This window comes from Crocodylus porosus, unplaced genomic scaffold (genome assembly GCF_001723895.1).
Source record: "Crocodylus porosus isolate Cpor-Errol unplaced genomic scaffold, CroPor_comp1, whole genome shotgun sequence".
Classification (NCBI taxonomy): Eukaryota; Metazoa; Chordata; order Crocodylia; family Crocodylidae; genus Crocodylus; species Crocodylus porosus.
In genome coordinates this window covers 39,253,749-39,280,549 of record NW_017728943.1, presented here as the reverse complement: position 1 = coordinate 39,280,549, position 26,801 = coordinate 39,253,749, and the positions used below count along the sequence as shown (strand labels likewise).

Sequence of the window (26,801 nt, the reverse complement as noted above, 5' to 3'; positions counted from 1 at the left end):
AGGAAAATCAGTTTTGTATTTACATGGGATAGTGGAGCCTTAACATACATGTTCAGTACTAATAACAAGGAAAATTAGTAGTAATTCAGAATTGTTTTACAAATTGTTTCTTCTGGTTACTAACAAGTTTACAGTTGTTCCTGTCATTTTCTCACCTTCAGTGTCTTTTATAGACAAGATTCAGTTCATACTGGTAGTTTAAAATATTTGAATACATTGCAGCCTTTTCACTAGTGTGAATTAAATATGTTTCAAAACCAGGTTATGCTCACTGAACTTTTCAGGAATTTAAAAACTAGACCTTCATGCAAAACCAGGTCCTCCATTTAAAAAAAAAAAGAGACTCAGGTCATAGTTTGCGATGTCTCTATGAAGTGTAATCTCTCTAATTATGTCTAACAAAACTACTTTAAGTTACACTGGCTGGCATAATCAGTGACAGAAAAAAGAAGGATAATTCTATGTGAGAAGGAAGTCCATAATGTCTCTCCTACCAAAAAAGGCTTTAAAATATTGATGTTCTTTTTTTTAATGGAAAAATTGCATTGATTATACACTTGATTATTTTCAAGATTATAATGTTAGAGATATGAATAATTATACTATTGCAAAATAGAATGACTGAATGCAAAGCTATGTACTTGAATGACTGTAAAAAAGGGGCTCATTATGTTCTGTGGTCAAACATAATGATACATTTTACTATGGATTTTGTTTATGGAAACAAGTGATAAGAAAAAAACAAGTGGAAAGTATATTTCTGTGAGCAATGATTCTGTGTGCTACTAGTACAGAAATATAGTATGAAAAGAGATTATGCATCAGTAAGGATTCAGATCTTAATGTTTCCTAAATGGAAAAGATTTTATGATCGTTGCATGTTTTGTTTCGGTAATAATTTAATATTGTATTATTGTCCTATAGACAGAATCGTATATTCTTTTGTAATGTCAGCTTAGGCATTTTAACATAGTCTTCAATGATGTGTTTCTTTTAAATTTCAGAGGTTCTTGCAGCATTGACATCCAACTTCATTTACTTGTATGTATTTGTGAAAGTGCTTATGTGGAGATCACAAATATGCACACAGCAGCTATCTAGTTGTGCAAGTTTAATCAGAGTCCCAGAATGTTTCATTGTGACTGTATGCAAATGTATTTACATAGGAATAGGTCTTGGGTTCTTTAAAAAAAAAAAGGCAACAAAGTTGAAAACTGAGGCCAACAAATAAATGAAAGTTTCTCTAAATCCATTGGATAATAGAGGCAGTGTTAAGGCTAACCACAGTGTTGAACTAAACAGAGGGATTACTCCTGGGTTTTGCATCAGTTGTTTTCTGCCGGGTGGCCTCACTTGTCAAAAAAAAAAGAAAAAAAAGTTTAACGGGAGAACATTCACATGGCACATTGAGAAAAGAAGTATGCTTAATTCCATCAAAGCTCAGAAATCAGTCATTAATTTATTCTAACCTCCAATTGTTGGTCATTTGTGAAACATCTGGCCTTTAAGTCATAGGAACCTAAACATAAGTACAATGTGAGATCTTCTGAAGATGTAAGTTTGGTATAATGGGGGATACTGTTAGCGTGTGTATATGTGTATGTGTGTATGTATGTGTATATATTACGTATGTTTTGAAAGGCAGATAATTTCTGAGACTTTGAAAACATTAGAATGAATCTTTCAGTTAATTTGCTCTAGAAATTAGATTATTGTTCATTTGCATCTTAGAAAAAGTTCTGCCATTAAAAAAGACTCTGTCTTCATGGTGGTTTAGCAGTTAGATATTTAGCAATCTTGTGGCTTGCTAGTCAGAAATAGTTTCTAATGAAGTTGAAATTTAAGATAGAAAATGTATGAAGCCTTTCAGGAAAGGCATACCCTATTTTCCATATGGCTAAGTAGTTGTTATGATATTTGTTTTAAAGCTGGACTTAGACACTCCTGACTGCCCTCTAATTTGATATGGCTGGTCCAGACGAATCTTATTCAAGAAACTTTGGTAGGAGAATGCAGTGAAGGAGATAAATAATTTGCAGCCATAAGCACATTGCAAAGTATAGGAAATAATTCAGTCATCTTTACTGCTGAGACTATAACACTCTCCAGTTTATTTGAATCTCTTATGGGTTTGAGCCTGGTTGGATAGTGACAGTGTCTGCAATAGATTTAAATGTGGGTGAAATCCTGAATCTGACAGACTCTCACATTTTTTTTATCTCAAGTAATGGCTGTTACCAACTTTGAAAAGTTTTTTTTCCCCAGTGCCCTTAAGTATTATATTTTATCATATATAATAACATTAACATTACAAAATACCTTTTGATAGAGCCAACTGCATTGAATGTGTACTTGAAGAGAAATTAGAATTCAGCATGACAAACCAAAAATGGCTCTGTCAGTCCTCACCCTAAATGTAATTTTGGTATTTCAGAGCTTTCACAGTCACAAGAAACTTAATTGCTTATATTGTTTTTTTTTAAAGGTTGCATCCACTCTGTGGTTAGGACATTTGTTTTCCTGGTAAGAAGAGCTTGATGCAACTATGATGCTATTAGATAAACATACCGGTGCTATCCAAACATATAACAAGGCAAATGAATTCTTAAGGTTTTGTATAAAATGAAACCTGCCCCTTAATATTAGATGATCCTTTCTATATTGCTAAGTAAATATATCTTTAGTCCACATTCCTAAATTAAATTAGCTGCATCAATATATAGATCATTTTACCTCCTTTCAAGGTGAGGTTTATTCTAACAGGGTAGGAGGATATATGCAGTTGTGAAAATTATCACTTGATAGAGACTGCATTAAAAATACAAACAGCATATCAGGTGTTACTTATTATATTTGCATCGTTATTTGCTTGTTGCTCATGTAGTGTGGCCATCATTTTATAATGTAAATTTAAAGTGGGTATGAAATGTATAGTGTTGCATAGTCTGTGTGTACATGTGTAAGAATAGGAATGTAGGGGCCATATGCTGAAGTCATGTTTCAACTTTGTTTAACCCATCATTTCAGAAGCACTGATGTCAAAAGTACTGTTAGGATAGTGGAGATGAGAGAAAAATCACTTTAAACAGCTTGTGAAATGTAATGTTTGAAATGGTTCTTTGAGAATGTGCAGATTATGGCTTGCATAGTGACTCTTTCCAGCTTTCTGGGAAATGAGCTGTTGACATTCTTTTGGGTCATCATCCAAGATAGGAGGGCAACCACAAGGATTTAGCAGATAAATTCATCCAAAAAGACCTTTATCCATTTCATTGCAACTTGGAAACGTTCATGTTGAATAGCAGCATTAATGTAGCCCTTTTAGCCCTTCAAAGTGAGCCTTATGTTTAAAAAAAATCAAATGACCAGAGTAATAAGTTCTTTAGGTCTTCTAAGAGGTAATTCATTATTTACATAATTCTGGAGCATAAACCAATCTTTTCTTCAAGAGTCCCTGAAATAGAATTGGGATGTTATATAGTGAAAGGTTTGCTTTTAAATTATAATCATCTGGATCTGTCTCAAATTCATTCCTAGTTTATTGTAAACAGCAGAATTTAGATTAATTCCTTTTCAAGAAAAATAGCAACATATTTAAGAAGATTTAAAAAAACAGCTCCTTAAAAAAAAACAACTCAACAATTCAGGTGCTTGGCTGGAATGGGTATAGACATAAAGGCAATCATTATACATTAGTATAGGTTATTATTAAATATGTAGGGAAAAAAACTTTTTGACTTGAACTAGAATGATACTATATAGGCTGAATGTGCAGGAAAGGTTCCCACAATGCACTGAGAAAGCCTAGGCTAACAAACACCCTGCTGCGTTGAAAACCCCCAAAAAAGACAAAAGCACAATGAAATAGAAAGCTTACCACCGGTAGCTTTCAAAACGACAAACTAGGCAAACTATACATCTCCACCACTCCAATTTTGTCAGAATGCTAATGAGCTTGCTCTGATCTTTACTCGGCTTCCCGTGTTTTCTACATCTTCAAGGACCACATGGCGCTAGCAAAATAAAGACAACTAAATGAGAATTTCGAATGCTTTTTGTGTTAGGACCTGGTGCCTTTCAGTTGACGCACTCGTTGAATATTCTCAACTTAAAAGAGTACAACAGGGGGTTGGGTATGAACTTTTTAGCAGGGGGAAATTTGTACAAAAGTAAATTAGTGTGATGAGGAAAATATGAGAGAAATTTCTGATTAATTTCCACTCTATAATATCAATGACACCTTCAGCCCTTCTCATACTCTTCTAACAAGAGATGCTGATAAAAGATGAATGATTCTGTGTTGTTCACAGTGAATGTTTAGTGGTTTTTTAATAGCAGCATTCTACATAAAAGGCACCAGGAAGTACTCTGCATTAGCAGTTGAGATCACTAGTTAATAGGATGATGTCTTTTAGCTTTTGTCACAAGATTATTAGAAAGGATGGGTTTCTGTTCTCATCATGGCATAGTTTGGAGTGCTTGTTGAGTACAAGTGCTAAAATACAGGTTTCTTAGTATTATTTCACATGTAAAGTAAAAGCCTTTTAATGCAACACCTTTTACGGTTTTTACCAGGTGATTGTGTCACCGATCTCTTATCTGTCCCCTTTAGCTATATTAATCACTTGAAGTGTTCTGCTTTCCAATGGGTGCTTGATGATGTGTGTATGTATAGATTCATTATTGAAAATAAATCCCCCAAAATGTCCTGCAACTTCACAGACCTGAATACAAAGCTTAATTTTCCAGTTTGCATTATAGAGGCTTATTAATCTATCATATAAATTTGTAATAGCAAAAAAGCATACTATCTATAACAACTTAGACTTTGAAATATAATTTAAAATCTCAACAAGTCTGAGGTATCTGTAGCCACTAGTGTTAGTGGTAAAACAGAATAATTCTGAGGGCTCAGATTTACTTCTGAGTAAGACTCAGTTTAATAACAATTCTGTTACCAACCTATGGATCATTAGGGAAGGGTACAATGGTAAATCTTTGCAAGTTCAGATGGCAGGATGTACTGCATGCTGTTTGTATGTATTCATGTGTATTTATTCAATCTGTACTTCTTTGGACTTGATCAATAATCCTGTGCTTAAAATACTTATATTGGGCCTAACTCCTAATGACTAGTTTATTATTCTTTAATGAATAGGCATATTGGGTTCTTATGGAAACCCTGAAGAATGATAACAAAAATATGGTCTCTGTATAAAAATTTAAAAATGGAAGAAATCAATAGAGTTCAATTTCGAATGCAGAAATATTCATGCATATATGTAAGGCATTTTAATTAGTTGATGGCAACACGTGATCATTCAGTATTTTATTATCTTACTTTAAATTGTCGAAAAATAAACAAGTAATACACTATCACTACAAAAAACATCCAGTTAATGTGGTACCAATTGATAGCATTATTTTTATTTTCCTCAGAAAAATTAACATTAGGTGAATTGAAGACTAACTAAATAATAAGCTTGCAAAGAGATAGCTAGTTATATTGTGGGAAATGTGGATGTGTACATAAACCACGGCAACCAAAACAGCAGCATGGTGATGGCAATTGCTCCAAAAAATGGAAAAATCAGAAAAATATTTTTCAAGAAAAAGGACAAGTCTTTTTGTCTGCTACTATGAAATAACAGAAAAGAAACCTTCCCGGAAATTAAGAAAATACAAAGCATACATATATGATGCCATTGGTTGAGTTGTTATGGTAAAGCTTTCTCAGCATCTTCATTATAAATGTCTCTGATTTTATACATAGCCATAACAGATCAACCTGTGATAAGGAGACTATAACAACACTACAAGCCAGTAGTAAATTGTGAGAGGCAGAATGATGAAGGGTTTTAAGTGAAACAATTTATCGGTTAGGTTCTATGTAAGAACAGTCCACAAAAATATGCATCAGTAGATTTTTACTCTTTGAAAACCAACATTATATTATTAAGGTTTATCTTCAAAATGCTTTATAATTATTACCAAATCCTCTAATAAATAGACTAATAGAAAAACAGGTATAGAACTGGAAGTCTTGTAATCAAAAACCCTGTTCAAAAGGCTTGTCCCTGTCTAAACTGTCCTAGCCATGTGTTTGTCCTGTAGGCTTGAAAGACCTTCCAGTAATAAAGATTCCACAGTCTCTTAGAGTAACCTGTTCCAGTGCTCAGCTACCCTCATAGTTAGGAAGTTCTTCCTCACATTCAACCTAAAGATCACCTGTTGAAATTTAAGGCTGTTAATTTTTGACCTGTGGTCTCTGGACACGTGGAACGATCTGTCAGCCTCTTCCTTACAACCATCCTTTTCATAATTGAAGACTGCTACCAAATCCCCTTCAGTCTTATCTTTTCCGTACTAAATAATCCTGTTTTTTTCCAGACTTTCCTTTTATGTAGATCATGTTTTCTAGATAGCGTATTACTTTTGTTGCTCTTCTTTGGATTTTTTCCAATTTGTCCATGTCTTTTGTGAAGTATGGGCCCCAAAACCCAGGCAAGGTATACCAGGTAAGCTAAATAGAGTGGAAGAATCACTTCCTGTGAATTGCATGCAACACTCCTATTAATGGAGGAGTTAATACACTCCAGCTGGCTTCTTTTTTTGCATCAGTAGAACACTGGTGACGCATAATCCCCTAGTTGTGTTTTTTCACCTGTGAGACAGCATCATCACTGATGCTAGCCATCATCTCTTCGGAGCATCGTGCTGAACTCCGGTCTCTCCCTTCAAAAATGCATTTTGTACACAATGTGTCCCTTACACACGCACACACCACCTCCTTCTCAGCATCAGGAAAAAATGTTATGAAGAATATAAAGCAAAAATTGGTAAACATCAGGGTAGCGTGACCCATACTAAATGGCAAGAGTGATTTGTGAGGCCATTCAGGCTACCCCTCTTACCAATGCAGCATCACATTCAGACATCCATTTGTTAAATGAAAAAGCAAGTAGGATAAAAACTCTGGCGTGAGAAGCAGTGGCCAGCAGAAGAAAACTTAAGACACGTTCAGAGGAAAGTGCCTGATGTTACTTCTCAATCTGAAAGCACAAAAGCTCAACTGCCAGCCTTTTCTTCCAGCAGATGGTCCCTGGGCCCAACATACAACAGACAGGTTTTTTCTGAAGAACTCTCAGGCATAGATCACTGTGTTACAGCAGCAAAAAAAGTTTCACATATTTTACAGAAGATTGATAGATTTCAATTTATGGGCTGTGGATACATTTTGCTGCATTATGAACAGGGGGCTGAGGTACTTTTTTCCTCAGCCCATAGCTTCTCCTAAATTCCAAAAGATCTCAGAAACCAAAGTATATGTCAAGAGCTTCTGTAATCATTATCCTGGACTGGGAACCTTGGCCATGGCACTAAGAATTCAAGTCCAGAACTGTTTCCACCTGTCCAAGAGCTACTGAGCTCATTCATTTAGTATTCTAAAGGCAAAAAGCATCAAACTGCTGAGGGATTTTCAGTTGAACACTTACCTCCTGAGCACGTCTACACAAGATGCTATGTCACTGTAGCAACAAGCTATGGTGATGTAGTGTCAGCAGGCACGAACTGTGATGCCATCGCTACTGTGCGGTAGAGTAAGAAACAACCCATGCAGTGCTGGGACTGCTCAGGTAGTGGTGGTTACTGCACAGTCATTTAGTAGAGCAAGTACTACAGCAAGTAGTACTAAATGACTGCACAGCAGCAACTGATCCATTGGGCACACATGTAGGTGCACTCTCTGTGATCTGAATTTAGAAAGCATAAACCATGTCTCTTCCTGGTCTTGGTAAGCGGTTCCATCCTAAGTCTATCATATAGTTCTTAATCAGCTCTGTAAATAGTTATTCAAGACCATTTATTCAGTTGCTACTGGCTTTCTACCAAGGTAATATTCTGATAGTCATTACATCAGTTTGTAGAGCGAAGAAAATGAATGCCCTTTCGTGCTATTTGTCATTTTACTGTCTTTCATACCGATATCTATACACTGGGTGGTTCCCAGTTTCAAACCCAAGATACTCTCAGTTGAAGTGTTTTCTCCTCTTGCCCCAATTCCTATGAGATCTGGCATTCTTTTAGTTCAGGGGCATCCAACATATGGCCATTGATGGCAAGGGGGCAATTGAGGACTGTGCCGACACAACCTGCTTGGCTTTCCACTGTTGCCTAAGGCTACGTTCCCCACTGCCTCCATCGCTGGTCTTTTCAGCTCTGAAATAGAGACAGTACTCCATAAAATAATTCCATCTGGCAGATTCTTGGTAGTCACGTCCTACCTTTGCTAGACTTTTTTGTGTGTGTAAACATTGGTGTCTTTTTGGAAGCTGCTTGAAATGTGGCAAGAGCGCTGTCAGTAAGGAAACCTGTATTTAACTTTCATTCAGTATTTTCCCATAATGTTTAGACAGGGGAAGCCATGAGCAGAACTTCTTCCCTCATCTGAAAACTGATACTCTTCATACAGTTCATCCAAATTGTTTATCTGGTAGTTTCTCAGTGAGTTTAGGTATTTTGGAGTAGCCAGTGAGGTTATTTTGTGAGAGGCCAGAGATGTTTCTCTGGTGTAGGCTGAGCACCACAATTCCAAGGTACTGCTTATAGAGTCAATGCCAGAACACCCAATTCACTGCACATTTCCAGTTACCAAGTTTTAAGGGAGAAAGCATCATCTCCCCCGCCCCCTCCTTATTTTGATACTCAAAATGTCATAACATTATTTTAAGCACAGTGATGATGTGATTCCTCCAGCTGCAGCCCTGGACTGTCCTCTATTGGTAACTAAGGATTTTGTTTTGAAAGCTTGCTCTTTGATGCCCAGTTTCCCATTGGAAATATGTGTGTATGTATACTAAAATATACATAACCTTTTAGTCTATTTACCATAATAAAATAATAACATCAAATAAACTATTGAATGGTTCAGAAACACTGCATCTTGTACCTGGTGCTCACAGTGTCTAGGGGTAGTAGCAGATGTCTCCTGTCTGACCTTTGTCTTTACATGCAGCATAGCTGCATCCAGCCTTATTGCTGCACTAATTATCTCAGATTCTTTGGTATTTTTTGCTTTTCTGGTAATCTACACAAAAACCCTCTTACAATAAGAAAGTAGTTCACAGTACATGGACTTGTATATGGCCAATATTTTCAAAAATGAATTGTGATAGCAGGGGTTCTCAGATTTTGAGAACCCAACTTGGGGTACTATGAAGGAGCCTCTTTTTCAGCAAATCACCAAATTAGAATGCCTTAACCAAAGCTACCCAAAATTGAGAAATCCAAACTCACTAGTCACTTTTGCAAACTCTTGACCACAATTCTCAGTATGACTTGACACACCTCAAATTGGAGCTGCCATAATTTTTTCTTGCAAATAATATTTATTGTGAGTTTAACCCTTCCTACTAAGGCATTTGTTATATGCAAGAATGTACCTACTGATATAGATTAACACTATTCAAATGGTTTGTTCAGAAACTGTTTGCTTTGGGTCCAATGTAAGCGCGTTGTTGGAGTCAATGGAAAGATTTCCACTGGTTTCATTTAGGATTGGGTTGGGTCTTTTGACTGCTTTCTGCATGTGATGTCTTGAGCGGTTACCTGAGACACATGGTAGTGTTTCTATTCCCTGACTGATCCATAAAACCGTGAGAATGATCATATTAGATCAAGATTTAATTGTCATATTAGTTCCAAAATATCCTCTCCCACAGTGACCAGTACCAGCTGATTCAAAAGAGCAGAAGAAAATCTGCATCTGTGATTTGGCAGTAATAGCATAACCTAGCCTTAGGGAAAGTTCCCACATACCTTCTAATAGTTGGCTTTGTTTTGAAGCATGAGGAGTTAGGTTCCTTCTCAATGTCTTGGGTGGGGAAGTGGTTTTGAGTTTGTTTTATTTTATTATTTACCATTACAACTCTCCATACAGGTATTTGATTTCTGTTCAGCCTTTTTGAGCTCTTAGCATCACTGATAGCTTGTGGCAATGAGCTCTACAGGTAATAAGAAGTGTTTAGGGAAAAAAAAAATCTTTATTTTTAATAAGTTTATATTTGCCACCCTTCAATTTCTTTGAGTTTTCCCATGATCATGTTCTGGGAGACATGAGAAATAAAAGTTCCCACTCTATCTTTTCTCTGGCATTCAGTAATTTATATGCACCTCTTCTCTGCGGTAAACAATTCCAGTTTCTTTCATATGAGCATTTTGACATTTTGCTAGTCTTGATTGAGTGAATAAAACATTTGTTTGCAAGGGCAAATAACAAATTTTGTTACAGATTTTCAAAAGAATTTCAGGCCAAAATTTGTGGAAATTTAGGAATACACCAACAGTTTTGTGATTGCCAGATTGTCATTGGAACAGTTGCAAAAAAAAAATAGCATGTCCTCTCATATAGACCTTGGCCAGTTTTTTCAGTACTCACCCACCTCTAGTTCACATGCGCTGGCATTCTCCTGCTGGCCTCTTCACCCAAGTGTGTTGAGTGAAGAAAGCTTCATCTATTCTATTTTAAAACTGTGTGTAAACATCAGCAAATGAGTGAAGAATGGGCTGTGGCTTAAGTAGGTTCTTTTTCATATTATTCTGTTGAAGTAAATGGGTAGACATGTGGAATTTTCTGTTTAACCATTATACCGTGGCACATAGAATATGCAGTGCAAATAAAACTTAAAAACAATTGCTGCTTAAGGCAGCATACAAAGTGATTTCCGTAAGCCTGTTATTTCTTGCCAGACTGAATGTGTTGCTTTTGGATGCTGGTAGAAACCTTTTAATAGATATCTTCTGTGGGTTGTAATTCATTTTTACACAACAGCTAAATACATGTAGATTTAACAATTTTTAAAAAAACATTATTTTCATCTATTTACTTGTCTTGACAGATTTATGATGGCATAAAGTGTAGAGGAGTTACTGTGTTCATCCATTTATATAGTAAACTAGTCTTGTTGCTACATGTTGCTGCTTTTTCTCTCTTTTAAGTGGCATTCATAATATTTTGTAGCGCTTTTCACTGGCTTCTTAAAAATGTACAGTCATACTAGGTTAATCCATTCTCAGTTTATCTAACTGTCTAGCTGCCCAAAAGGCTTAAATGATAATGAGGCTCATGGTACATGGAAGTGCTGATGGCTGGATGATCAGAGGGTGGGCTTGTTTTGGGGGGTTTTAGCAGAAAAAAATGAATGATGCTTTCAGAATGACTCACAATAACCATTTATCAGAGTACTAGTCATTAAAATGTTTCACAAGGAATCAACGTATGACTTAGACTACAGGCCCCTTAGTAAATCCTATAGTGCTTAATATAAATGATACTATATAAAGTAGTGTCAAAGATGCGCAACATCAAAATACAAGTTATTCATTTATGCTATACTCAAAAATTTGTAACATAAAAATAGGCTTGTAATTCAAAAATCCTGCAAATGAAAAAAGGGTGTGAGTCAGCAGTGAACAGCAGCCATGAAAATAATTATTTGGTGCATGGGATTAACCAAAAGACATGAGCCAATTTATGGTAGAACTGGTGTCATTAAATAAACTCCTGACTTGTTGGACAGTCACTGAACGCTTTGCTACAGCCATTATTGATTCTGGTATGAGGGATATTACAGTGCAGGACCTCAACCTAAAAGTCAATGGGATTGGCCTATATGTATCTGTTGATAGAATTTAGGGTCTTGGAGTATTCCATTGTTGGTATTGGGATCATTCCAAATCATTGAGGAGCGATCTGGTAGATGTCAAGTGAAGAGAAGAATAGAACATACATCCTTTGGCACTCAAGCCAGACAATGAATTAGAAAATGGCAATGAGAGAGTTGATTTGAGAAAATTCCCCAGGTTTCCTAGGGAAAAACAAAGCAGGAATTTATTGTTTAAAAAAGGAAATTAATGAAAGCGGTATTGCTAAAAATTCCCACCACAAAATATTGAGTAATATGGTATTAAAACATTGCCTTGGCTTTTTATACGTACTTTAAAAGAGTGATGAACCATACTCTTTCATCTTCATGTTTATTGTTGCATCTTTTGGTTAGTCTGCATTTTGAATGAATGTGGTATTTGCAGACCTAAAGAGTCTTATTTTAAGATTTTATTTTCAGAAATCATTGTTGTGGCTATAGGACAAAAAGATAGAACCGTAATTATGCGTTAAAGAGAATAAATACATTCTGCTAGAGAGTTAACCAGGTGAGGTTAAACAAGATAAGATGAATTCTGGCCTTTTTAGAATACTGACAGTCTTCATTTTAAGCTACAATGTAAAGTGCTTTATCCTGAGATTAGGTATTGTGGCAGAAGCTAAAACTGCCTTTTTCCCCTAACCGTGCCAGAATACAACCTCCTTTTCTTTTTGCGCTAACAAGACTGCTTTACCACCACAGCCCACTCTAAGTAATTAAATCAATCCTTTGTACTTACCGTATTCTCCTCTAGTGACGGTACTAGATCTGATTATATGCTTCATGCATATTCAAAGTATGGCACTGACAGCTCTTTAATGAGCTCTTACTTAATCAGTACGAACAATGTTCATCTTGTTCTTTTTTTCCTCATACATTAGAGCTAGGAACAGTTGGGGAAAAAAATGAAACATCCAGCATTCATTTGAAAAATATATTGTACTTTGAAAAGTGTCTAAGCTGGGGAAGTTGCTTTCTGCCCTTTAAAAGTCTGATGGACAAATTGGATTACTAGTATTGGATTAAATAACAAATGGTTAGAGGAGAAATGAGAAAAGCTCGCTGTGATCACAGGCTTTAATATTTTTTGTTACTTATAAAGCTGAAGGGGTCTTTAACCAGTTATTAAAGTCAGGATTAATTTGTAATGGTCCAAGTTACTAGCTTTAAAAGGTTTTTTTTATTAAAAAAATCTAAAACAATGGTGTAATGCATGTATTATAGAAAAAACATTTTATGTTTAAGATCTGTGGGCTATTTATAGATTTTCATCATCTTGTACTGGCTCAGATAAGAGGTTTGCACACACATTATTGATTTGTTCTCAAACATGTTTTTCACTTCATTTAAATAATCTGTATTGTTTCTCCATAGATATTTTCTCATTTTGAATTTTCAAACATTTGTAGCAAATTATTTAAATACTCATTTTACACTTTATAAATGGGAATAAGCAGCCGTAGCAGTTCAGTTGAGCAGTTTTACTAAGTGGAAGTGTGAAATGAATTGGGGAGGGGAGGGTGGTAAGGGGGAATCCTATGTTTTTATTTCATTTAGCAATTGCAAGTGTGCTTTTAATTTACAGATATCACTACTCTATCAGCATGCTATTTTTCTTGACTGGAAATGTTTTTTATTCACTCTCCCACTGAAGAAAATAATACTTAATTTAGTAAATTAGCTAATACTGTGGGGTTTGAAAATATCAATTTTAAAATTATTTATGTGGCAGTGAGGCTTACCCTATTTGTTGTGAAGTATCTATTTTAGATGTATGTACAAGAATTTAAAAGCCCTTGGTCAAAAAAAAATCACAATCTGTTGCTATTAATATTGCACACATGTGTCATTTCACTGATCAAAAAGGCCTTCACCAGGGTACAATTGGCCTTTTTCCAAATTGCAAGCTTTTTCTCAGCTTTTTCTTTTTACTCTTTCTTCTTTTGTTGCTGCCCGGGGATTTGTGCCTATCGCAGTTGATATCACATGACTGGTGTCAGGGCATCACATGGTCCAAAGTGAATACAAAAACAGCTACCCCAAAAGATTAAAAATACTGTAAAACACTAAAGACTTTGTTGACTCACTTTAAAAAAAAAACCCTTTTTTTTAGCACTTCATGTCAGCATAAATGTAACATAAAAATATTGAAGGTACACATCTGTTTTTAAGATCCCGATGGATAGATATAACTTTTACTGAGATATGTTTGAATTATGTGCTGCAGTTAAGTTTACTTGTAGAAGAAAAATTTGTATGTAGAAGTAGAAAGCCTTAGCATCTTATATTACGTTCTCGCCCTAGAACGTTGGTCATGGTAAAACTAAGGGTTAGATTCACAGCTGGTCTAAACCAGTAGAACTACAGTAAAGGGTTTCTGGTGTGTGTGTGTGTGTGTGTGTGTGTGTTGAAAATGGCTTGCAGAACCCAACATAACATAGCAAATGTATCAGGGTACCATTGTAATGAGAGCAAATGTAAGGGCACCATTTGTTCAGAGATCCCAGAGCATTCTATAAGCAACCACTAAATGTTGAATTTAGTATAATTAATCAATAGAGTATTGTTCTAGCCAGATAGCTGTTTGTCTTGGTTGAAAAAACTTTTTTTCCTATGCGGTTCAGGGGAATTAAATGTCTAGCTTCAGGGCGTAAATTGATCATTTGCATGAATGAGAAACAAATTTCCCTCCCCCCCCAATAAAAATAAAAAAAACATTGCAACCTGCTTGGTACTTTCCAGAGAGAGGCTGCTTTCCTCTGAAATACTGAGAAATACTGTCTGCTTCCAGAAGCTGGTGCTCCTGATACTTGCATCAATGCAACAATTTCTTTGATCTGCAACTTAGGGCCAAACATTGCTGTCATCTGGACAGCCTTTGGAGGAATGCTGAGCTACTAAATAGAACTATAAGTGCTGCACAACTGTGGCTTTATCGCTTCCTGCAGGAAAACCTAGGGGAGGAGGTTTTGAGGAAGGTCGCACAGCCATCCCCAATCTGCCTGCTGGATGAGAGAGGCTGTTTTAAGCTTCCCTGTGATAGCTTATGGACAAAAAGTTGAAACAGCATCACTGTTTCAACAAAACAAAATGCAACAGCAGTTTCGAATTGACACAAAATTCGAAACAAAACACTGTTCCGTCAAAACCTCAAAATCAAGTTGAAACAGAATGGTGCTGTTTCGCACAGCCCTAGTGTATACCCATCAGCAGCGCAGAGACAATGTATGTCATCCTTGACTTGCCCAGTCCTCTCCCTATCTTTTCTCATTCTTCCTCTATGAACTCCAGAGTCACTGGGCTGCAAGAAGAAGCCAATGCAAAGCAGACAGCTGGCTATCCTCCATGCAGCTAGGGAATATCCACTTGAAAAAAGGCAACTGTGTGTGCAGCTCTGGGCCTGTACATTAACATGTTATTTGGAAATGTGTGCAAGACGGGCAACTGTGTTGAATTGGGCATGTTTCCGATGGTAACGTCCAGAATGTACGAGCTTTCTCTTAAAGTAAAACCCAAAATGTTTTTTCTGTCTTACCAGCTTCTTGAGCCACTAACGATCCATCACATTAGGTTAATAATATGCCTTCCCCCCATTTATAGCAACTTACCTCAGGCTACAAACAGATGTCACATCTGTCCCGGGAGAAAATTGTATCCCAGGATGAAGTGCAGTCATTCAGGTATCCATGTCTGTTGTCCTGGGACAAACCTTAAAGATGTTCCCAGGATAAAAAGTGTTGCAGGACATCACAAAGTGTGTCTGTACAGTTTTCCCAGGATCACATCATTGGATCAATGGCAAAAAAGCACTGGTGCATTCAGCTGCTTACTAAACCCTGATTGGGAGGGTGTTGAAGAGGTGGAGGGAACTGGACTTATTTAATCTAAAGAAGAGAAGACTGAGAGGGGCTTTAATGGCAACCTTCAACTAACTAAAGGGCGGTTCCAAATAGGATGCATCTAGACTGTTCTCAGTGGTGGCAGATGACAGCAAGGAGCAACGGTTTCAAGTTGCAGCAAAGGAAAAACTTTCTCACTAGGAGGGTAATAAAACACTGGAACAGATTACCCAGAGAGGTGGTAGAATCTCCATCCTTGGAGGTTTTTAAGGCCCAGCTTGACAGCGCTCTGGCTGGAATGATCTAGTTGGGGTTGATCCTGCTTTGAGCAGGGGGTTGAAGCAGATGACCTGCTGAGGTCCCTTCCAACCTTAATTTTCTATGATTCTATATGTGTACACACCAATCCCAGGATTTTTCTGTTCCAGGACAAACACAGCCACTACTTGTCCAGAACACATGTGATGCCTGTTCCTAGCCTCAGAGATTTCAAAACACTTTACAAACATCTAATACTCAGCACCATTACAGGTGTAGGCAAGTAGTGTTATCTCTACATTATTATTCCTGGACAGCTGAGATGCAGAAAGACTTGCCTGAGGTCACAGTAATGTAGTGGCAAACCAAGGGAAAGACCCCAGACTTCCTGGCTCAAGCTTCCTTGCTACCAGAGAAAGTTTCTTTCCAAATTCTACCCTAAGAGATGCATCATGAGTCTTATAGTTCACTTAAGACATCAGATGAAAAATGTCTTTCAGCCCAGTTTTGAGAAAGGTGAGAGTTGACATGTTAGGACAAATGGAGGTTCAAGCTCCATATCAAGATCTTTGAGAAGTTCCTACTAGTTCCTTACTGCAGATGAAATGAAACTCACTGTGTTGCAGAGGGCTAACACAGCCCTAGACACTGCAGAATCTCCTTTAAGGGGCTTGCAAGTGTTCTGTTGGCTGAGCAGCTAAAGAAAGGTGCCCACGCCTTTCCTGTGCATCATGAGAAGGGCCTTCCTGCTGTCTTGAATAGATGGATGCAGAAGGCCATGAAGGAGATAAACTGGAGTAGGGAATGCCTATCTATATGTAGGCAGAGACTGGGTCGCCTAGACAGCTGGCTGCCTGTTTGCCTTCTGTAAAGTCAGTGCATTTCTTTTGACTTTGCTGAGAATAGGATCAGGTCCCCAGTTATGGAACAGTGTTTGTAACAATGGGGAGGCTGTGCAACAGCCCAGCACCTTTGCCATGGATTCTAGGTTATGGTCAGCCCCTCAACCACTCTGAACTTCACCTACATAGATCCTTAATACACAACCTTATGTGGGTGGAATGGCGTTCACCTGTAATGATATTTCAGTTAGTTATTGACCCTGACTGTGACCATGTATCCATCAGTACCATGAGTTTTTCATTGAAACATAACAACAGTTAAGCCTCTTAAAAGGGTTTACGTGGTAGAACACTCTTTGTTTATTGTACTTAGTTCCGTAAAACTCACCAATGTGTTAAGGAGCAGTAAAATATGTCTGAAGAATATCAGCTTTAAAAGACTGAGTAGTCAAATGATGATAGGCTACCTAGCACTCAAAATCTATTCTTTTTACTAACTTTTGAAAAATTAACTTTTAATACCCAATAACAAGAGAGATCTGCTGCTCAAAAAGTGGACCCTGACATATGTTGCTCAATTTGTACAATGTCCTATACATGATAATTCTGGTTTTGTTGTAGGAAGGAACACAGAAGAAGAGGAAGCTATGATGCAGGAATGGTTCATGTTGGTTAATAAGAAAAATGCCTTAATAAGAAGAATGAACCAGCTTTCTCTTCTGTAAGTATGGATGAACAAGCCTGTTGACAAGAGGTTGATTTATCAGTATGTTACTTAGAATTTAGATGCTTATTTTTTTTCACTTTCTTTCCATCAGACTTCAGAATGTTCCCTCAATATTCCAAATATGCCAGGTTTTCCAAACATAGCAAGTCACTAGTTTTTCTGATATTTCAGGCATAAAAGTATAAAATATTGCAGTGGTGTAAGATCAGCAAGAGCTGGGGGTGGGGGGAGATATCAAGTGCAATTTATATGTTCAAAAACAACAGTAGAATAAAATTACAGCACAGAAGTATGCAACGCCATTTGTAATATACTTGGAATATGACCTACAAAGACTAATTTCACGGAGAACATTACATTACTAATAATTGCTCTACAGAATTATAAAATCATTTCACTACTTTAGCAATGTTGAAGTGTTGAAAAATGAATCCATAAACTCCAGTGCAGTAATGTTACTTAGAAATCAATGCAGAGCAAGATTTGGTTAATGGTGACATACTTAAAAAAACGGACAGTATTGAACAGCTATTAGAGACATAGAAGAAGAAACAAACAAACACCACTCATTAAACTAGGATTTGTGATGACCCCAGCAGTCCTGCTTTTCCAGTACTTCTCAGTTACCAGCTGATTTTCTTTCAGTATGCCACCTAGTGTAGATATATGCATAGTTCCTGTATAATACAACAAAATGAGTTGCATGTTCACAAATTTCTTCTCGTGTCTGAACTTGATAGAAGAATCTACCTCAAACTATTAAGCTTTCTAATCCCGTGTCTAATTTTCCATATTTATTAGGTCAGAATGTACCTGGGATATTCCTTTCAGTGTTCATACTATCAGTTTGAATTGTTTGATGCTAGAATTTGTTCTTTAGATAAGAAAGAAAGTATCATGCTTTGCACATTCCACAACAGCTATTCCCAGGCTGAATATATACTAATTATATATTGAGTTAAACTGACTTCACTAAAATAGACGTTTTGGAAACTGAAAAAAGTAGCATTACTGAATATTCTACCTGAGGAAGGTTTTAAGTTTGAGTATCATTTGTTTGGAGTAGCTTAAAGTTAAAGAGAAAAGTCAGTTATGAGTCCTAAAATCAATGTAAGTTAAAGGTTCTTTTAAGTGTTTAATGATTTAGTAATTAACATATTGATGAACTTTTGCATCTTGCCTAGGGAAAAAGAACATGACCTAGAGAGGCGGTACGAACTGCTGAACCGGGAGCTGAGAGCAATGCTTGCCATTGAAGGTAAGAAATGATAACTGTGTGGAACTGCTTAACAGGAAGACCAGCAAGAAGGGCTCAGCTGTGAACTGATTCAGCTCACACACATTATTTAAAATGATAGTGTACAGACATCTTCCCTCACAGCCCTCAAGTTTTGTATACAGAGAAATTATTCCAAGTGTCAGAGAAAGCAGGTCATAAACACAAGTCTTGTTTAAAAAAATAAAAGGGGAAAAGACCAATATATTTTTAGAATGTTTTATTAGTTAAGCATTAAACAAATAAAGTGTAAAGTAAGACTAGCTTTGGTACAGCAGTAGTGTTTTTCCTGTCATAGGAAATGGAAATCGTGACCCGTGTACATGAGACTTGTTATTTTTGCATTTAACTAATTTTTACAACAGTGGTTCACTAGGAAAAAAAAATCACATCAGTGATCATGGTAAAATATTATACATGTGTCAAGCAAATATTTCATCACATGCAACATCAGGATTAGTACAATCCTTTTGCATATATTTCCTTCATTCTCTGTAGCTCTCTAGAGTCTAGTCACCTTACCTGAATGAAAACTCATGGGAAGATTGACATAGGGGATAAATACAACAATTGAATACTTTCCATAGTGCTTTTAAATGAATGATGCAATAATCCGAAGGCTGATTCATAATAAAAATAAATGTTCAGATAGCTTAAACTATTGCTTACCTTATTTTGTTATTTAAATATCTTAAGTGTTTTATAATGCTGCATCGCTTATACTTCTCAGTCCCCACATGCTGTCTTACAGTTCAAAGATGTTTGCTTATAAGTTAATCCTTTGGGCTCTGTAAAATGGACCTTTTGTCTAATCAATGCAAATTGATTTTGCTATTCTGTATTGACCTCTTAACCCTTTGACTGTCCATGGTAATTTTCTTTCTTCACCTGATAAGGTACCTGATCCATAATAAATCAATTCTAATTAGTTTGGAGACCTCACTGGAAGCGTAAGTTTGTAGGAAAAAGGCAAGGGGTGTCAGGTAGCCTTTTCATAGCTGTGTTACTATACGCTGACGTAAGACTAGTTCACAGTGGTCTTGGATAAACTTTGAGTCTAAAATGTGTACACTCCTTTCTGTATGGAGAGAGCAATTACTTAGAAATTAATGCAATTTAATTATTAATGTATTAAAACCAGAAAACCTTTTTTAAACAAAAAGATGCTTAACATTTTATTCTTTAAGGGCTTCATGCCCACTTTGCATGCCTACAATCATACAAAAAATAACACTCCAGTTTTGATAAAACTGTATTTTTTTTAGGCAGCAAATATGTACCAAACAGTGGGATGCTCAGTTAAACTTTTTTTTTTAAAAGTGATTCAACGTCCAGGATTTTACAAGAAACATAATGCATGTTTTACACTACTCTACATTTTAGAATTGTGACTGTTATTGTGATTAGTATTCCACTGGGAACTTCTGCAGTATTGCTCAGACACTGAAATATACTTAAAACCAAATTAAAGAAAGAACAATTCCACTAAAACAATTATTAATATTATGAGTACATAACAAGAAGTTAAAATATTATTTTTGAAGCATTGGCTCTGTGCGTGAAGTTAAAATATTATTTTTGAAGCATTGGCTCTGTGCGTGAAGGGTGCTTAATTGCTGATGTATGTTTGATTTTGAATATTAACTGTAAAAGTGGTTATAGAACAACAGCACAAAACTGACATTTGTGGTAAGGTTGGCTGTAGAAGAGATCAGAAAGTTAAACTGACTAAATGAGGAGCATGGTACAGTGTGTATCATAGAAGCTACTTAGCCCTTTGTTAATGAGCAGTTGATGCCATGTGAAAGATGCAAAGGGACAGGTCTAACTTGTATATGCTTGTTCCCGATCTGAAATACATAGATACAAAAATAGCAGGGAAGCTTGTGTTTGTTTGTTTGCTTGTTTGTTTAATGTAAGCAACTCAGCAGAAATATTCCGATTCAAACTGGTACTTAAAAAAAAAAAAGTTGTTGGGAGGTGATAATTACTGTTTTGGTAAATTGCTCTAACTCTTCCACATGTGGCTGTGCTGTTTAAAAATCTATCAACCAATTTACTTAGCTAGTTGATGACAGGGAAAAAGGAGACTTGCAAAAGGTAGCAGCCTGCTGATTGTAGATAAAGGCGATTTATTGGCCATCGGCCTGCCCTGCTAGTCTGAGCAGTGTGTGGGCAGTACTGTAGTTTAGAGGTGCTGACCGTTATAATGTTCAGTGATGTGGAGACAGTGTCCTCTTAGCCAACTGTTAAAATGGATGCATATGCAGTTGAATGGTCTTTTGGAGTGTTAAAGCACTTCCCACAGAACACATGAATGGCCAACAGTGGTTAAAAAAAAGGAGTACTATTTCCCAGTTAGCAGCAGAGATAAGAAAGGGAGAGTAAAGTAGTACTTTTTAATATCAGCAATAAAGTATTCCTATTTTTACAAGTGAATTTTGCTGCTGACACTGCTCACTCCCAGGAAAGCTCTGAAATAGTTTTATAGAGTTATAATAGGCTGAAGAAAATACAGCCTACATGGTTTGTTTCAACACACACGGAAACACTGCCCCTATTCAAAGCAGTTTGTCCCATGTAAGCAAGGTATGCATTTCAGAGCATGAATTTGACTGCATTTGGAGCTGAGTAGCAGGATGCCTTAGACATACAAACATATTCCAGTTACCTTTTTTTTTTTGTTCCAGATTTAATGCCTCCTTAGAAAAGATAAGTTCATTTTTGCACACCTTGGGGTAGTGTGTTCATTTTCTGCCCAAGAAATGGATCTTCTTTAGGATTTTGTACATCTTGATTTATTCTTGGCTTATAGTTTGAAGTGGGTGCTCTTCTAAAAGGATTTATGCATAGGTTCACTATTTTTGTAGTTATGGTTTATATGATAAGCTTTTTATATTTAAAATCAATATGTAATCCTGTGGAGGAGCTTATCCCCTAAAACCCCATTTGTAAATCTATTTTAGCTTTGTTACACAGCACAGCCACAGTATTCCATAGATTGATTAGGTTCAGCAGTAGAATCCTATCAAATGGCCTGCTCTGATGATGATGCAAACTCTTTCAGGATTGCTAGTTGACTGGAACTAAAGATAAGACTTGACTGCAATCCCCCAATGTGCTCTTTACAAAACTAGTGTTAATTTTCATCAAAGTGCTTGGCTTATTTATTATAGTGGCAAGGTTGAAGGTTTTACTAGAAGAACTTTCGACCATTTCTATTAAAGTGTTTCTATTGGAATAGGCTGTCTGTTTTCTCAAAGTAATTATCAGTTTAAGCAACAGGGGAAAAAAAGACAATATGAAGTCCATGAAGATGAATAATTGAAAACGTTTCTATTTCAACCTGAATTTAACAAACTCTGTGATTTTAAACTGCACATTGCAAACGGTTGCACGGGGGCTTTGGATTTCAACACTTTTTGCTCATATACAGCCTCAGAGCTTAATCCGATTTTTGTCCAGACTGTAGCTTTTATAACAGTATTATTCTGAAATCTTCAAATTAATCACAGCCTATATTGTAGCTTCCAAAAGCTGTAGTCAGCGTTGGTAACTACACTTGACAGGTGTTATAGGTAATCCTATCTTTAAATGCACAACAGGTAGAAACCAAACTTGCACACAGTTATTTTTTAAATATATTTACACTTGTGTTCTTCCTGAAAGGTGGTCCCAATTTTGGAGGGGGTAGGGGGGAGCACCGGGCATGGGAAGGTCCTGTCAGGTATTTATCTGTATAAAACAAATTGGTTATTCAGTAACATACAAAATAATATCTTTCAAATGCTGGACCAAAAACACACATTCTCCCCTGACAAACTGACATTTAATTGTATTTATTCCTAAGGAGAAAGTGACAGATTTCACTTTTTCTGAGAAGCGGTACAAAAAGATCATTAAGCTAAGTCTGAAATGAGAATATGTAGTTGTCTTAATGAAGCTTTGTGCGGCAACTTCACAAACTCCACTGGTATCCGCAACAAAAATCAGCTATATTTGAGATATGAATGTCTTATTACTTGTTACCCAGGGCTGAGAGAGCTGTGTCTATTACATTTATAGGTAGGAATTTAATGGAGGAAATCTAGTTCTTTCAAGGTTTCCATTGAGCATTGTACTAAAAAGATTTTGAATTTTGCCTGGAGAAGCAGGGTGTCATAGAAAATAGCTACTAATGTTCCGAGAAGCCCGGTATAAAGCCAAGAATGTTTCTAAAAATCTTAAACTTTGAATTAAATTTAAACTAAATTGCCTGATCAAAGGCATGTAGCAATGGTGCTTTCCAGAGACATCCTTTTACCTGGATCTTCAGGTGTCAACATTTTAGAGAAATCTAGAGGTCAGTGAGAAGATCATTGGAAGCATAGAAAAGTTAGACTACAACTTGGGTCAGGATTTGAGGGAGTGTGATCAGATTTGGAAATTCTGAACCAGTATATTTTTTCCGTGTTCTGAATTGGATCATTAGCATTGCATGACACATGCTTTTGCCAGGCTGTTTTTAAAGAGAGATTACACTACATTTACTGCTACTTTGTTTTAGTGTAGTAAGTACCCTGTCTTTCCATGGAGAGACTGTTCTGAGATTCAGAGGGAGATGGCAGAATTTTTAAACAGGGTGAATGAAAGTAGCCTTCCCCAAAATGCATGAGACTAGGAAAGGGCATACATTGACAAAAAAAAAAAGGGTGTATTCTAAATTAGCAACTCAAAAACAGCTTTTTCTGAGCTCCACGTTGGGGCTGGTTTCAAAGCGAAGAAAAATTATGAGGTAAGTTGTATTCATGACCAGTAGCTGTGACTGACACTCTGTATCCTGTTAGGTATACACCTGGAAAATTAGCTTCCATAAAAATGGAGGGGTAAGAAACAGCCCGTTTAAAAGAAAAGGGAAAAAAAGACTTTTTGCCAGGCTTCTCTGTGTGAGTGTGAGGGAAAAGAATATGGTGTCACCATATCAAGTTCTTCCCCATTTGTGAAATGCCATCATACAGATTTGCTTCCATTGAGGGGGCAGACACACGTGTCTGTGTGTATTTTCTGTATGTGGAAATACACCTATATTGATTTGTGGATACTTGGGCACAGACAGAAGGCAAGAGACTGATAAAAATGGTTACTCATCCCTGGCTTTTTGCTGCTGTTCTAACCTTTATTGCATGATGATGCATCTAATTTTTAATTTGTAAATACAAGACCAAATTCCCTTTAGCACCACTTGCTTTCATAAAGCTTCTGAGCAGTTTGCTGTCTTGAATAAATTTTGCTTTGGAGGGGGGTCAGGGGGATTTGAACCAGCACATTCTTGTGTGGTTTGTGAAGATTCACATGGTAACCATTGGTGTGCATTGTTAGGTTTATCTGAATAAGCACCAGCCATGTGAGTTTTAACATGATTGCCCAGGGCAATGGAGAGAGAAGAGAGAAATCCAAAAGGATTGCACACTCTCTTTCCTCTGCTTTTTGGAAAGTGCAGAGAGGGGAGGACACTGCTTGAGTCAGTGGCTCTGGATTTTTTTAAGCTGGTGTCCTGTTTCCCTCCTGGTCCTCATTTGTTCTGCTATCTCCCTCATCATCTACTTCTCCTTCTTTTCATTGTTTACCTTCCTAATGAGGGAGGCGGAGTAGACTGGTAGTTGATTGACAGCTACAAGCCCTTCGAGTCTGGCTAGCGAGCAGTTGGCTTGGGCTTCAGGAGTGTTCCAGTGTTAAATTTGCCTTATTTTTATGAAATGCAGTTACTGCTTTGTTAGAAGAGGGCCAGAGTCGGTGCCCTGAAAAGGGAGTCTATACAATCAGAAATGTCCCTTCAGAGTCCTCAGGGAATAAACATGCGCGCAGTTAGTGCAGCGGGAGAGGGTCTGCGCACCCTCCGATCTTTTACAACGAAATCATTTCAGAAATCAGGTCCGGAATTGCCAGTTAGCAACGAACCCTGGACTCAGCCGCTGTACAAATGACAAACGAGTTACATTCTGTTATGGGGAGAGGTGCGGTGTAATATGGTCTAGCAAGTGTATTTTTACTTCAAAGAAAAATGCTAATTAACTGATACCTACTTTTAAAGTTGTTGCGAAGCATATGGTGCCCAGTGTGAGATACTTCCAACTGCTTAGATATAGCAAGCAAGAAATTAGCAAAGAATAGGTTATTTGCAGGGAGATGGCGTTTCATTCTAGATTAAATTAGTTTCACTCTAGAAAAAAGTGTTCAGCTAATTCCACCCGTTTCCCAAACGAATCTCCCCATCTATTTGTGGAAAAAATGCCGGAAGTAATTCTTCAAGCTCTCCAAATTGAGATAAATCAAACAGTAAACGAGAAAAATAGAATACGGATTACTGCTTTGTTTGGGGTTTTTTTTAAATCATCATAGGAAAAGTGATTCCGGGCTGTGCAGGCCTAGGTCGGAAGTTCTGTGAAATATTTTGAAATTAGGCACCTGGGAATAATATCCCCAAATCTAACACAAATATTTGTAATTCAGGTAGAAACGTCCATTCGTGTTGACGACTTTTGAAAGAACAACAGGAAATAACAGGAAATCAAAAGGAGATTTTCAGTAATTTGATATTTTGGGTTGACACAAATCCGCACAAATGTGAAATGATGGCTGATTAAAGTTATATACCCCGTTATTGGGTCACAAAGAAATTACATTCTCTGTGTCTAAGGCCACCGATCTGACACCAGTTTAAGTCATACGCAGAGACTGAGATCAAACAGATTATAAGGCATACATTTGTGTGCTTTTTGTTGTGTTTTGTTTCATCGCCCAGATTGGCAAAAGACTGAAGCCCAGAAGAGGCGAGAGCAGCTTTTGCTGGATGAACTCGTTATTCTCGTTAATAAACGTGATGCGTTGGTCAGAGATTTGGATGCTCAAGAAAAACAGTAAGTTTGGCATATTATTATTTTGTTAATCCTCTAGGGACATGAGCCTTTTCTGCGCATGGGTTTGCTTTGTCTGGATTGTGCAGGGAGTACAAGTTTCAAAAAAAGTTCAGCACACAAACGCAGCAAATGTTCTGTAGTGACCAAGTTTGAAGCACTCCTGCGTTAGCTGTCAAGGACGATCCAATTTAAAGCAAACGAGGCTCTCGCTAGATCCAGGTCCTCAGCCGGAGTGGTGCTTTCACATCTAGCTCTAGGAAGGGTATCCCGGATCGGAGTTCCTCTGGCAAATTAGCCCTGCCTAGAGACTCCGCGGTGTAAGGTAGTGTCTTGACTACCTCGCCTGAACAAAAAATGGACAGTAATAATTATGCCTTGTGTTCCTTTCTCAGGGCTGAGGAAGAAGATGAACATTTGGAAAGGACTCTTGAACAAAACAAAGGCAAGATGGCCAAGAAAGAAGAGAAATGTGTCCTTCAGTGACTGGCCTTCCTGGAGCAGATGCAGTTGCATTTTGCAGTCGAGCCCTTTCTTACGTTTTTAAAATACTGACACAAGACTGAAAAGAAAAATCAATGTTTTGAAAAATTTTAAACTTTTTCCATTTGGTTAGGCCAGCTCTATAACTGCATTGTTTTTTGAGTTTGGGGTTGGTTTTGGGGGGTTTTCTTTGCGGGGGGGGGCTTTGGTGGGCGGGTGGGTTTCCATTTGAGCAAACTAGCTTTGTACCATGTTTTACTTGTGAGCTTAGTCATATTGTTGAAATTCTGTTCCATAGATTTGCACAGAAACATTGTTGTGATGGTGATATCAGAGATGTCTTGGGGGGTGGCGGGGGTAGGGGGAAATCTATCATGATTTCTTTACTGGAGAAGGAATGAGATTTGAAATAAGTAAGTTTTTGTCATAATAGGATTATACAGGGGGGAAACAAAATAAAAATCACGCTGAATGGTTTCATCTAGTCCTGCCATATGTAATATTTAATAAGCTACCTACATTTTTATAGTTAGGTCCGATTCAATCCAGTTATTAAAATGTGCTATATTTACCAGTGTTTTATTTCAGCAGCAGTTTCACATTTTATTGTTAAGTGTAACCTAAATTGAGACTGTCTGATTTGCTCAGAGACCGGTTCTTTACATGCAGTTTGCAAAAAAACAAAACAAAACAACACCAACAAAAAAGCTTTGTGCTCTGGAGATGTGCTGCGCGGCCGGGGGCAACTGAAGTGCGTCAGTTTACATAAATTTTCTTT

General features: G+C 37.1%; 1 protein-coding gene and 1 long non-coding RNA gene across 11 annotated transcripts in view; both read left to right on the top strand.

The window, feature by feature from the left end:
• Positions 1-26,216, top strand: part of EHBP1 (EH domain binding protein 1) — a 334,374-nt gene extending 308,158 nt beyond the window's left edge. For all 10 annotated transcript variants that reach the window (XM_019549195.1, XM_019549196.1, XM_019549194.1 and 7 more), the window contains 4 exons: positions 17,266-17,365; positions 18,556-18,629; positions 25,429-25,543; positions 25,936-26,216. In XM_019549195.1, the coding sequence (XP_019404740.1) occupies positions 17,266-17,365; positions 18,556-18,629; positions 25,429-25,543; positions 25,936-26,026 (380 nt within the window). In that variant the 3' untranslated portion in view covers positions 26,027-26,216. The remainder of the gene's footprint in view (positions 1-17,265; positions 17,366-18,555; positions 18,630-25,428; positions 25,544-25,935) is intronic.
• Positions 18,841-23,541, top strand: LOC109319557. Its single transcript, XR_002103543.1, has 2 exons — positions 18,841-20,210; positions 20,252-23,541. It is a non-coding gene; the product is annotated as an uncharacterized LOC109319557 (long non-coding RNA).
• Positions 26,217-26,801: the final 585 nt, after the last annotated feature.